The sequence below is a fragment of the Equus przewalskii genome, unplaced genomic scaffold, assembly GCF_037783145.1.
Source record: "Equus przewalskii isolate Varuska unplaced genomic scaffold, EquPr2 ChrUn-6, whole genome shotgun sequence".
Taxonomy (NCBI): Eukaryota; Metazoa; Chordata; class Mammalia; order Perissodactyla; family Equidae; genus Equus; species Equus przewalskii.
This window is the reverse complement of record NW_027228754.1, coordinates 243774-257477: the sequence shown is the minus strand read 5'-3', so window position 1 is coordinate 257477 and position 13704 is coordinate 243774. Positions and strand designations below refer to the sequence as shown.

Here is a 13704-nt window from a genome sequence, read left to right as displayed (position 1 = left end):
TGTTCAATGGTGGCAGAACACCTGAAGGCCAGTCCAGTACTAGAAACAGGTCTGCTTTTCCTTATGAGCAGGTGACTTTGCTTAAGAAAGAACTTGGGCAGCCCTGAGTGTGTCATGGAGGGAAAGGGGTTGGGAAAGCGGAGCAGGTGAACCCTGCAAGAATTTAGAGTCTTGAGTGGCAGTTCCGGGACTGCTAGGGACTGGGGAAGGTACTGAATGTGGAGGTGAGAGACGAACAAGGAGGTAAAGAAGCCCCTGAGGTGGGAGTGGCAGAGGGGAGAGTAGGGGAACTAGTGGTGCTTCACTCTGCCATTGCAGAACCTGGCTGGGCTCCCAAACACTGCTTGGGATGTGGAGCTGGAACTAGGGGGTTGAGGCAGGACATGGATGTTGTGGCGGTTCTATGTGTTGTGTTTGCTGGGGCTGGGCTTTGCTGATCAAGTTCTGCACCAGGCAGTGCCTTACTCACTGCCCTGTATTCTACGCCACCCAGCACGGTGCCTACTCCCGCAGCAGCAACGAGAACAAGGCTGTCCCCCTCTCCTTTCTCCGGGATGCATGGCCACCACTGCTGTGCTTGGCCCTGGCCCTTCCTCCTGTCCTCCTACCAACAAGGCTGGAGGGGGTAGAAACAGGAGAGTAGGACAAGGCCAGAGTGATCTTCAACTGTTTCATCTAGTTAAGAAAACTGGACCACCAATAACATGTTTACAGACCTTAATTCTATGAACTCATGGTCTGGTAAGCAGAGCTCTGTGCTAAGTAGATGTAAGGTACAAACACAAACAACATATGACCAAAGAAGCTCATTGTGTTTCCGGGGGAGGTTGCATACTATACCTCCACTGAGAGGAACAGTGGGATAGTACAAAGAACTGTATGATAAGGGCAAAATGAACCAGGCAGAGACCGAGCCTCGGGTTAATGGGCTATGAGGGTTCTGGAGGGTGAGTCTTGGGCTGGGCCCTGAGGAACAGGTCATCGTGATAGCCCTTCTTACCTTTCCTTAGTGCTCGTGGTAATTCACACTTTGTATGTCACTTTCATAAGCGTTATTTTAAGAGGAAGCTCTTTATTCACTGAGTAGCATTCTGACTAACCTAAAGAAGTTTTTCCCAGAAAGGGACTGAGCTTAGAGGCCACATCTGTGATTGGGTGGGTGGGAGGCATACTGGAAGTAGGAGGAGAGAAAGAACTAGCTCCTCAAAGAGAAGTGATGGGCATCCTGGCTCCCAATCCTGGGCAAGGCCTGACCCGTTTTAGGAATGTTCTTCCCCATATCACTCTTCCCAGGCCCAGGCTCTAGGCTCTGCCTAATATCCTGAAGTCAGGGGTCCAATAAGTTCTTGCTATGGATGTGGGGAGTGCATACTTCCCTACAAGAGCCAGGATGAGCTCTGTCTCCCCTGTCTCCCCAGTCTGCCTACTTATTGCTGAGCTGGGGTGTGGTGTACCAGCAGGAGGAGAAGGAAGGAGGCACTGAGACAGTTCAAGTATCTGCTCTGGTCTTAGAGGCAAAAAGAGGGAAAAATGATGAGCTGGAGAAAGATGAACCAGTGACTGCCGAGGGAGTGAGTGCCCTGTCCCTGGAGAAGTTCAAGTAGAGTTTAGACTACCTTTTTATGGGATGGCAAGTGTTGTGCATGTGTATTTGAAGTAGGGGAGGAGGTTGAAGCAACAACTGTGAGTTGGGCCAATTTCTTTAAGGTCTCTCTGCCTCTGAGATTCTGTGACTCTGTGGTTAGAGCAGAGGAAATCTGGGCATTTGTCCAACCACTATTTTGGCGGTGGGGGTGGGAGAGCCAGGGTTTCTGAAGTGTGTTGTGGAATGGGCTACTCATTTACACTTCTACTCCATCGCTAGCCCCACTCCTTTAATCTCCATATAGTGTTACGGTATTTTGTTTTCTAAAATAGCAGATTGACAGTAAGTGACAAAATCAGCATCTCATTGGTCAGGGCTTGTGGGGGAGGGAAGAAAATGGAATTCAATGTATTAACATTTTATTGGCTAAGAGGTTGCTTCTGAACCAATTGAATACCTTCCCCATTGACTGTTGCTGGGGGGAAGCCAAAATCATTGGCAGCAAGGGTAACCAGTTGACAGCTGGGAGAAACCACCAGTTCTAAAAATGCTCAGAAAGAGGCGGGTGAGGGGAAGGAGGGAGCAGTAATACTGAACAATTTCCCCAGGCAGGACCTTATATGGGGACAGGCCCAGAGTACTTAAGTAGCCTGAGGAAGGAAAGGGAGAGGAGGAAGTAGATTTAAGGCATCCCCCACAGTCTTTGGGAAACTAGCAACAGGCCCTACAAACCCAGTAACATACAAGTACACACACAGTGACACACGTTGACATATACATGTCCAACTTCATAGAGATACGCTAGCACATTGATGATGTAGATGCAAATAAGCATTGAGAAGCTAAGAATTTTGGCCTGAAAATTAGTCTGAGGAAAATATATTAATTGACCTAATTTCCCAATTAGAATTGACTGTTTATTCCATTTATTTGTTTAATAAATAAGCCATTAGGTTACAAATTGGAATCAAATCACACTCTCACAGCATCTGGAAAGGACACAGATTTTCAGAGTCAGACTGAATCTAAGCTTTGCTACTTACATGTAATGTGGTCTTAAATTACTTGATCTCTGTGAGCTTCAGTTTCTTTATCTGTAAAATGGGTATGTTACTACCTGCCTTATGAGAGGCTGTCACAACTTAAGAATATAATGATGTATATAAAGAATACTTGGCCCTATGTCTGGCTTCTAGTAAGTGTTGACACATGCTGATTCTCTTTTTCTCAAATCTCTTCCTTTATCCCGTTCCCACTCTTGCATTAGCATGAGAAAATAATTATACCAAGGAACAGTCTAGGTCAGATCTAAGATGGGCTATTTTGTAGAGTCTGTGCAAAAGGTCTGGATTACATTCAGGGGATGATAAAAGGGAAGACATGGTCCCTGTCCTCTGAGAGTTCACAGTCTGGTGGCTGAGACAGGCTTACCTTACAAAAATTCCAGACCTGTGTGGAGCTGGCCCGGTGGCACAGCGGTTGAGTTTGCACGTTCCGCTTCGGTGGCGCGGGGTTCACTGGTTCGGATCCTGGGTGTGGACCTACACAACGCTTGTCAGGCCATGCTGTGGCAGGCGTCTCATATATAAAAAAGTAGACGAAGATGGGCATGGATGTTAGCTCAGGGCCAATCTTCCTCAGCAAAAAAGAGGAGGATTGGCAGCAGATGTTTGTTCAGGGCTAATCTTTCTTAAAAAAAAAAAAAAGAAGAAAGAAAAAGAAAATCCAGACCTGTGTGATAGATGCCATGGTGAAGAAGGGGCACCTAGCACAGAATATGGGGTCACAGAAGTGTTCCTGAAAGAGGTGTCTGCCTCCACTTCTAGAAGTAAACTGTAAAACTGTAGGGATCCCCTGGAGAGTAGGGTGATGTGGAGGAGTAGAGAATTTCAGGGCTGGCCCGGTGGCACAGTGGTTAAGTTCGCACGTTCCAATTCTTGGCGGCCCGGGATTTGCTGGTTCGGATCCCGGGTGCGGACATGGCACCACTTGGCAAAAGCCATGCTGTGGTAGGCATCCCACGTATAAAGTAGAGGAAGATGGGCATGGACGTTAGCTCAGGGCCAGTCTTCCTCAGCAAAAAGAGGTGGATTGGCAGTAATTAGCTCAGGGCTAATCTTCCTCAAAAAAAATTTAAAAAAAGATTTCAGCTTGCTAGGTCAGCTCCAAGGCCCTTCTCTGTTATGCAAAACAAAAGTAAAGTAAAGAGAACAGACTTGGAGCTGGAGGATAATACTGTAAGGAGCTGAGTAGAGTTGGAAGGGATAGTTCTGGGGAGAAGCTACCATCTAGGTGGAAAACATTGAATGGGAGAGAGAGGATTTTAAAGATATTGGCCTGTGTGTTAAAATGTGCTCCTTCTCCACTTTGCCCTGCCCCATGCATCCGATGTTTCCTTCAGAAACAAAATAGAGATTTAAATTATTTTAAATTAGTTTTTGGTTACTAGACTGGCTTTCTTCTGTTGTGTTGTGTGTCATGACTTGGCCGCTAGGGGCCCCAAGTTTTATTCAGAATGTAGAAAGACAGGATGTTGTGGTGAAAACCAGCATACTAGAATTTAAGTTTTCAGAAATTTGGCAGTTCTAGGTGATGACTAAGTCCAGGGTGTGGCCAGGGTGAGATGGAGTCGAGATGAAGGTTCTTGAAAACCGGGAATTTACAAATGAATGTAGGGGAATTATCAGAAGATGGTAGATGGGGTGGGGGGGTGGGGGAATAGAAGGTGAAGGCCGGTTTTACAAAAACAGAATACCATGGGAGCGTAGAGGAAGGGTCCTCTAGGAGAACCACATTTCAATTATCTGTATAAGTCTATCTTTTCCACTACACAGTGAACTCCTTAAGAAAAATCAGGGGGCCGGCCCAGTGGTGCAGTGGTTAAGTGTGCGCATTCCACTTAGGTGGCCCAGGGTTTGCCGGTTCGGATCCCAGTGTGGACATGGCACCACTTGGCACACCATGCTGTGGTAGGCATCCCACGTATAAAGTAGAGGAAGATGGGCATGGATGTTAGCTCAGGGCCAGTCTTCCTCAGCAAAAGAGAGGAGGATTGGCAGCAGTTAGCTCAGGGCTAATCTTCCTCAAAAATAAAATAAAATAAAATAAAAAAGCATTAAAAAAAAAAAAGGGGCTGACCCAGTGGCGTAGCAGTTAAGTTCGCACTTTCAGCTTCGGCGGCCTGGGGTTTGCTGGTTCAGATCCTGGGTGTGGACATGGTACCGCTCATCGAGCCATGCTGAGGCAGCACCCCACATGCCACAACTAGAAGGACCCACAACTAAGAATATACAACTATGTACCGGGGGCTTTGGGGAGGAAAAGGAATAAAATAAAATCTTAAAAAAAAAAAGAAAGAAAAATCAGGGCTTTTACTCAGCTCCTACTTTGTCCTTAAAATTCAGATGTATTGAATATCTGCTGTCTGCTGTCACTTTTCCATAGTTCTCACTAATTATCACAAACCCCTTTAAGATGGGGTTCATTTTACAGATGAAACCCAGAAAGCGTATCGCTGAACATCACACAGCCAATGGAATTCAAAGCTGGCATTGTACTTAAACCCAGTATTATCTCATTTTGAGCCTCAGTTACCTCAAACTCACTAAGTCCAAAGTTTACTTGTCATCTCTATCATTTTCCCCCAAATGTACCTTTTCTAAGTTTTGTTTCTCATTAAATGGTGCCACCATTCACCCAGTGGTCCACCTTAGAAATCTGGAGGTGGGGCCGGTCCCCTGGCCAAGTGGCTAAGTTTGCACCCTCAGCTTTGGTGGCCCAGGGTGCGCTGGTTTGGATCCTAGGCATGGACCTACGCACCACTCACTAAGCCATGCTGAGGTGGCATCCCACATAGAAGAGCTAGAATGACTCACAACTAGGATATACAATTATGTGCTGGGGCTTTGGGGAGAAGAAACAAAAGAGAGAGAAATCTGGGGGTCATCTTGGAGTCCTCTAACTCCCTGACTTGGCACATCCAGGCAGTCACCAAATCCTTTTTGTCTCCTAAAAATTCTCAAAGAGATCCTCTACCCTCTAGTCCCACTGATATCACCTTATTTTGCATTAGCTCCATCTCACTTCTGAATTTCTGCAGTAACCCGCTTCCAGTCTTGACCACTTCAATCAATGCTCCACATTTCCACCAGAGTTAACTTCCTAAAGTTCTGAGTATAGCACTCTCTGTTTAGAGTACTTTAATGCCTTCCTCTTGCCCTCAGGATAAAACTCAAACTCTTTCAATGTGATTTATGGAGTCTTTCATTATCTGGCACCTATTTACCTCTCCAGTCTCAACTCTCGCGATTCCCTTCACTCTATTGTCCAGCCTTACTGATCCATTTTTGATTTCCCAAACTCCTTAATTTCTTCCTCCTTTCCAGACTTTTGTCCTTATCGTTTTCTCTGCCCAGAACACTATTCATCTGTTGAAATATAATTTTCAGAAAAAGATAAAACTATGACTCTCACTCTGTTAAAGGAAAAATTATTCTGACCCTTGTTAAAATGGCAAGGAAGACTTCATTTGGGACTATTGCCGTAAGTGTCAAGACTATCCCAATTGGAAAGAAATTGGGCTCAACTCTGAATACAGTATGAACAAGTAGATATTTATAGCCAATGAGCAAAATGAGAGAGTCAGTGGATGGAAAATTACATCAAGGGTAGGGAATTTTTTTTTTTTTTTTAAAGATTGGCACCTGAGCTAACAACTGCTGCCAATCTTTTTTTTCCTTCTTCTTTTTCTCCCCAAAGCTCCCCAGTACATAGTTGTATGTTTTAGTTGTGGCATGTGGGGCGTGGACATGGCAACACTCATCAAGCTATGCTGAGTCAGCGCCCCACACGCCTGCCGAGCCCAGGATCCGAACCAGCGACACCCTGGGCCGGGAAGCGGAGCGCGCGAACTTAACCACTTGGCCACGGGGCCAGTCCCTATGGGTAGGGAAATTCTTAGGACTTAGGATTCTTGCTGAAGGCAGGCCAGGGTGATCAGATATTAAGGGTGGGGAATTCTCACTAAAATGACTTAGCAGGATTCTAGCTAAAAGTGGCTAGGGGCCCAAGGACGAGCCCTATTGATAAGAGGGCTCAGAGGAGCCTGTCTAAAGTTTGGTCAAGGACAGATTTTGTCAATACCCATATAAAAATGAACACGTGTTACAGATTTTGTTTAACTTGTAAGGAACCAGAAGACGTTATTACTGGTTCAAAAGAATATCTAAAAAACAGACACATTTACAGATCAGGAATGCAGAAATGAATATGACAATGGAGGCAAAAACCTTTTTCCACAAGGTAGCCAGTAGGGGTTTAATTGAACCTCTATCAGACAGGACTGAAATTTGCATGTCTATCAGTTTCCTACATAGGGTTGTAAAATATCTCCCACTGAAACAAGATCTTATAAAGCAGAAGGATGTACTATAGACAAGTCCTTCAGGTTTCCCATTAGCCATCACTTCTTCTCGGAAGGCTTTCCAGATTCTCCACGTGAGAATGAGGTGCAATTTCTGGGCTATCATATTTATTCCACTATATTTTTTGTAACCCTCCCTCCCTCCCTCCCTCCCGTACAAGCACACAAGACCATGAGCTTTTTGAGACAGACATTGTGAGTTATTCAAGTTTCCTCAGTGTGAACATCTGCTTCTAAGGAACACAATATGCTAAGCGGGTAGTGGAAGCCACAAGATAAACATATTGCATATTAATGGAATGTCCACTTTACTCTCATATCTGGGAAAACACATTTTTACATTAAAGCAGACCCTGCCCTTCCCTCCACACTCAATGTTTCCTTGCTTTATTAACTGTTTCTATTTCAAGGCCTGCGGGATACCATGGGATACAAAAATGCGCCAGAGCAGTCAACTATGACTCACCCTGAGCAAGAAACAATTTTGATACTAAGTGGCACTTAGTTGCAAGGGGCGCCACTGACCCGGTAAAGGAGCTCAGCCTAGCCCGGGGATATAGGGAGGCCTTCGGTCGCGCCAGAAACTGTCCCACCGGCCGTTCGGTCAGTCTCAGCCCAAAGGAAAGTCCTGGTTTGAGCTGCTGTTTTTACAAGACTGCGCGGTGGGAAATGGAATCTCCCTAGGAGTCGGTCCTGTGGGGATGAACCCCCGCGCAGGCTCCCTGAAGGGTCGAGGCTGTAGCGGCCCGCTGCCCGCGGCCCAGCCTCCTCCGAGCCCCGCCCGGCCGCGCTCCGGCACGCGCCTCCGGGCCGGGGCTGTCCAGACCCTGCGCTCCGCCCGCCCCGGCGGCTCCACCCGAGGCCCCGCCCCGTGACGCTAGGCCCCGCCCCCGCAGCGCCCGCTTCCAAGATGGCGGCAGCGATGCCTGCCCGGCTGTCGGGGTGGCGGTGACGACTGGAAGCAGAAGAACAGGTACGTGGGCTGGGGTTGGTGGGGTGAGGGGCCGGAAGAAAGGTTCGGGCGATTGGGAGGATGAGAAGTTTTGGGTAAAGGCTGAAGACAAGCCTGAGCAGGCAGGGGATCCCAGGTGGAAGTCTGGACAGAGGCCGGGTGGGCTCACGTTGCAAGGTAGGGCAAACGCAAGAGGAGGTTGGGGTGGAATGGGGGTGCTCCGAAAGAACCGGGCTGTCACCCGCTGCAGAGCGCTGACCACGCCCCTCTAGGTGAGCTAGCCCAGGTACTCCCGACAGGTTCTGCCCAGCCCTCCGTTTTCCTATTTCCCTCTAGCTATAACCCTCCTCCCCACCCCCTCTAGGACTGGGGAAGGGTAGAAAAGGTAGAGGACGCCACCCCCACCCTACTCCCCGCCGCGCTCCAGGGCTGTTTGCTTGCAGCTCCCAGGTGGTCACGCTCCCTGCACCTGCGGAGCTAGCTCTCAAGCACGAGAAGAACGGAAAGGAGCCTGTTTCCTACTCCGCCCTGGGTTCTCTTGAGGCCACTCCACAGTCCTGTCATGACTCCCTCACCCCCTGGCAGACATAATGTCTCCACTAGCTGCCCTGTCCCCAGTCCCCAAACAGGTTGGTCCTGTTGGAGTGGGGGATGGTTAAGTTCGGAGTGAACCTGACACTCCAGGGTGGCCCCGGGAGGAGCCGGGGACCTAGCATCTCCCCCCACCCCCCCCCGCTCTTTTCTTTCCAACACTTTCCCTCACTTCCCTTGCTGGGAAAGCGGCTTCACCCTGATCCTGATCTCTGCCCCATAGAGGGTGGCTGGTTATCCTTGATCGCTTCTGTTCCAGCTGGTCCCAGGATCGCTGTTGCAGCGCTGGATGGATCCTTTCTCTGTCTTCTGTGATGTTTCCAATTTTAGATAATGCCTCACATCTCTGTCCCCCCGGGACCTCCTGAAGACCCCATGATCCAGAACAAGACAGCTTGAACCCAGGTGAGTCTCTCTCTCCCTCTAGAACTGGAAGGAAAGTTCTCCAGAGACTCCTGAAATGGACATGGGACCTGAATGATGTAAGCATTCTTGGGGGTGGGAACTGAGAGTAGATGCAGGAGTGGTTTGGAGAGAGGGCGGAGGAGGGTGAAACTTGGGCTGGAAGTGACAGGTGGTAGGGCTGCTGGTGGTCACATTCTATTTATTTTTCTTGCATGACCAGACACCTGTGTGCTCCCTTCTGTGACTTTATTCTTTGCTTCTTTTTCCTCTTTACCCCGGCACCACCTTCATCCCTCCCTGATGATTTCTCTGCTGGCTTGATCTCTTCCTGCCCACCCCCAGAACTTTCCTCTCTCCCTCCTCAGACCTCCCCCCAGGATGTTGCGGAGGCTGTTGGAGAGGCCCTGTACACTGGCCCTGCTTGTGGGCTCCCAGCTGGCCGTCATGATGTACCTGTCACTGGGGGGCTTCCGAAGCCTCAGTGCCCTATTTGGCCGAGAGCAGGGGCCGACATTTGACTATTCGCATCCCCACGATGTCTACAGTAACCTCAGTCACCTGCCTGGGGCCCCTGTTGCCCCAGGGGGCCCTCTAGCTCCTCAAGGTCTACCCTACTGTCCAGAACGATCTCCTCTCTTAGGTGAGTGCAGAAGGAAGGAGGAAGTGAACGGAAGGCTGAGGTCTGGGAGCAGGGAGGCTTGGGCAGGCATAGTGTGGCAGGAGTGGGACTTAGAACAGGAGGTTAATGTAATTGGAAGATGGGCTGAGGTTGAGATAGAATGGACTCTGAATTTAGAGTTTAGATTGGGCTCTTGGATTGAGCTACAACTTTCTATTGCCTACCCATTTATGAGCTCTTCCTGCCTTGGGCTAAGAATTGCTTCCTTTGTAGATGAGCCCTGGTTTAGTTAGTTAATTGGAAGTCTTTCTGTTCTCTCCATCCTCTAACTACAGCTTCCAACCCTGTAGAGAGAGTTATGGAACCCTAAAATACAAAGGTAGGCCAAGTTAAGGAGCCTGCATCTTCCAGACTTTGCAAAGCTGCCCCAATGATGGTGAACTCAAGGCTCTGAAAATTCTGAGTGAGCCCTTAGGGGAGCTGAGCCCTAGAACCAGATTGTGGGGGCTAGAGGTGTCCCCAGGCCCTGGTGGTCCTTTTTCTCCTTGCCCTTCTAACCCCTGACCTTGCCATTCCTTCCCAACAGTGGGTCCTGTGTCCGTGTCCTTTAGTCCAGTGCCGTCGCTGGCAGAGATTGTGGAGAGAAATCCTCGAGTGGAACTGGGGGGCCGGTACCGCCCCGCAGGGTGTGAGCCCCGCTCCCGAACAGCCATCATTGTGCCCCACCGGGGCCGGGAGCACCACCTGCGCCTGCTGCTCTACCACCTGCACCCCTTCTTGCAGCGCCAGCAGCTTGCTTATGGCATCTATGTCATCCACCAGGTACCCCTGATCCCAACTCCGCTTTCTTTTTCGTAAGGAAACTTCAAGTAAATGCCACTCCACTCTTCATATAGTGGGTCCCTGGAATAATTTTAAGTCAGCCTATTGAGTGTGGGAAAGCACCTGGCACTGCTCTGCCAACTTGTTACTCTCTTTAGGGTATTCCCAGTCTGTACCCACCCATGATCTTCCCTTTGTTGAATTTGGAATTGCGCAAATTTGGAATTGGACAGATTTGGGCTAAAATTCTAGTTCTGTCATTTGTCCCATAAGTGACCTTGAGCAAGATATTTAACCCCCTAAAATGAAGCAAAGAAAGGTAACTAGTATATACCTGTTTCCCATGGTTGTTGTCAGGATTAAATGCTAAACAGCAGTGTGTAAGTATCAGGCACATACTGATGCTCAAAAAAAAATTGTTGAATGAAAAAATAAAAGATAGTTTGTCTTTCTCTTGATTCTCCTTGCCCTATGACCCACTTTGGTTTCCCTCTTTTCTCTTTTATACTTCTGACCCCTCTTCTCCATGCTACCTACAGACATAGTCCGGTCCTCTTCCGTTATTATCTTCCAGGCTGGAAATGGAACATTTAACAGGGCAAAGCTGCTGAATGTTGGGGTGCGGGAGGCCCTGCGTGATGAAGAGTGGGACTGCCTGTTCTTGCATGATGTGGACCTCCTGCCAGAGAATGACCACAACCTCTATGTGTGTGATCCCCGGGGACCCCGGCATGTTGCTGTTGCCATGAACAAGTTTGGATACAGGTAGAGGGCATGAGAGGATGCTGGGAAGCAGGGAAACCCACCATCCATTGGAAAGAGGAGAGCCAAGGGGATTGTGGGTAGGCGTGTCTCCCCAGAAGACTTGTGGAATTCAAGGATCTTTCTCTCCCTAGCCTCCCGTACCCCCAGTACTTTGGAGGAGTCTCAGCACTCACTCCTGACCAGTACCTGAAGATGAATGGCTTCCCCAATGAATACTGGGGTTGGGGTGGTGAAGATGACGACATTGCTACCAGGTCAGACTTCCTGTCACCACCTCCCTCCTTCACCCCAGCCTAAACTCCTGTCCTCTGAGACCACCCCTGGCCATAGCCTTTTAACACTAACCTTTAGTTCCCTGGTCCTGCACTGTGCCCATTCCTCTCCCTTAGTCTTTTCAGTCTACCCAGGTCAGGCTTTGCATGCTGCCCCCCATTCTATCATCCTCCAGTCTCCCACATCTGGTAAATTATGTTCCTGGGAGAGAGGATAAGATCAATAGGCTATAATGTCATGGGATTCCAGAGCTGAGAGATAGTTTAGTCCTGCCTTCTGCTAGGATTGCATCCAGACCACTTCCTGTGGGGCTGGGGGAGGAGGGGCTCTGCTCCAAATAGCCCAGAATCACTTTTTTTAAAACCCTGTGCCATTGTCATGATGCCAACTCATTTTTAGCATGAGAAACATTTTGACCTTCAGCCTCAGCTGACCCAATTTCATATCTGTGGTGTGGTGTGAATATTTGGGCTTGATATGCTGGATCCATTGTCTCCTCTCTCCCTGTGTCCTTTGGGATGACTTCTCTGTGGATTCTGGTCCTCTGTATGTGTATAAAATGCCCAGCAATTTCTAAATGTATGTATTCTTTCAGTAGCTTCCCAGGCCAGCTTCACTTCTTGCTTCTGAGTCAGAGTTGGGATTTGTTTCTTTCCAGGCCCTGATCACCTGGTCCCACCCTTTTCTTAACACTGGGGGTGGAGGTGGGGGTGGGGAGGCTGCCAAGCAGTGGGGTTGAGGCAGCTCAGCCACTATTCTAAATAATTGCTGAGCTTGGGTCTGCAACTCCCAGGCTTGTCCTATCCTTTTGACAAAATGGCTTCTCTCCCTGTCCTTCCAAGACTGCAAGGGCAGCTCTGGGAGCCGGTTAGGAAATGAAGGTGGGAGGTGCAGACCTACCTCTGCAATTGTTTAAAGGCCCCAGGGTGCCTGGCACCAGGCCCTGAGGATTTGGATACATCCAGCTTTCACATTCTCTTCAGCCATTTCCTTCTGTTTGACTTTCTCGCCCCTTCCAGTACGTGGCACATTTTTGCCTAACTAGTAATAGTTGCTCTTTGTGTACAGAAACATGCAATGCCTTCCTTGCTGGCCTTAGTTCTTCTTGCTCACCTGTCAGCAGCTTTGCTCCACTCTGGATCGTCCAAGGTGCCCTCACTTTTCCCATAGGGTACGCCTCGCTGGGATGAAGATCTCTCGCCCCCCTGCATCTGTGGGACACTATAAGATGGTGAAGCACCGAGGAGATAAGGGCAACGAGGAAAATCCCCACAGGTAGGAAGGGAGGACTGCCTGGGAATTGTTACTGGATCCTTGGGGTTCTGCATCCTAGCTAGGAAGCTCCTAAAGGTCCTTAGATTCCTGTTCCTTTCTGGGTCTTAGTCTCCAACCTCTAACCCTCAGATTTGACCTCCTGGTCCGTACCCAGAATTCCTGGACGCAAGATGGGATGAACTCACTGACCTACCGATTGCTGGCTCGAGAGCTGGGCCCTCTCTATACCAACATCACGGCAGACATTGGTACTGACCCTCGGGGTCCCCGGACTCTCTCTGGTCCCCGTTACCCACCTGGTTCCTCCCAGGCCTTCCGTCAAGAGATGCTGCAGCGTCGGCCCCCAGCCAGGCCTGGTCCTCTGCCTACTGCCAACCACACAGACCCCCATGGTTCACACTGACTCCTCCTTCCTGCCATCCTTAATCATGCAACTGAATCAGAGGGGTTGTATTCTCCCCACCCTCAGCTCCTCACTGCTCTCAGAGGGATGTGGGGAAATTGAACTCTAGTGCTGTGCTGGGGGCAGGGGCTTCTCCTCACTGCTGGACTGGAGCTGGGCTCCTCTAGGCCTGGGGGTCCCTCTTTCTAGGGTCACCTGCCAGGGCTTATGACTGTGAATCTTGATGTCATGATTTTATGTGACGACTCCTGGGAGTCCCTTGCCGCTGGGGCAGGAGCAGGGCTGGACCCCAAGTCCCTTCCTCTTCAATGGAGAGAAGAGTGATCTGGCTTCTCCAGGGACCTCTGTGAATATTTATTCTATTTATGGTTCCCAGGAAGTGTGTTTGTTGAAGGAAGCCCCTCCCTGGGTACTTTCTGCCAGTGCTGGAGTAGCTCCCTCTTCTGGACCTGGCTCAGGGGGCTGGGATTTTGATATATTTTCTAATAAAGGACTTTGTCTTGCCTCTGCCCCTGCTTTCTGCATCCCAGGCACCCTTTGCCTGTCTTTGTCCCCTACCCCACAAGCCCGAAGGTGACAGAACAGCCAGACC

At 49.3% G+C, this 13704-nt stretch overlaps 1 protein-coding gene across 18 annotated transcripts; it reads left to right on the top strand.

Annotated features, from left to right (window-relative positions):
• The first annotated feature begins 7510 nt into the window (after positions 1-7510).
• B4GALT3 (beta-1,4-galactosyltransferase 3) lies at positions 7511-13621 on the top strand. 18 transcript variants are annotated; one of them, XM_070608347.1, is made up of 9 exons: positions 7859-7980; positions 8324-8588; positions 8810-8955; positions 9321-9595; positions 10161-10396; positions 10971-11161; positions 11293-11415; positions 12605-12709; positions 12839-13621. In XM_070608347.1, the coding sequence occupies exons 4-9, from the start codon at positions 9334-9336 to the stop codon at positions 13110-13112; spliced, it is 1191 nt and encodes a 396-aa protein (XP_070464448.1). In that variant the 5' UTR covers positions 7859-7980; positions 8324-8588; positions 8810-8955; positions 9321-9333; the 3' UTR covers positions 13113-13621. The 18 variants fall into 18 exon arrangements, with proteins under 18 accessions (XP_008532079.1, XP_008532084.1, XP_070464448.1 ...); XM_008533859.2 differs by having other exon boundaries at positions 7888-7980; positions 8403-8588; XM_070608351.1 differs by having other exon boundaries at positions 7894-7980; positions 8403-8588; positions 9298-9595.
• Positions 13622-13704: the final 83 nt, after the last annotated feature.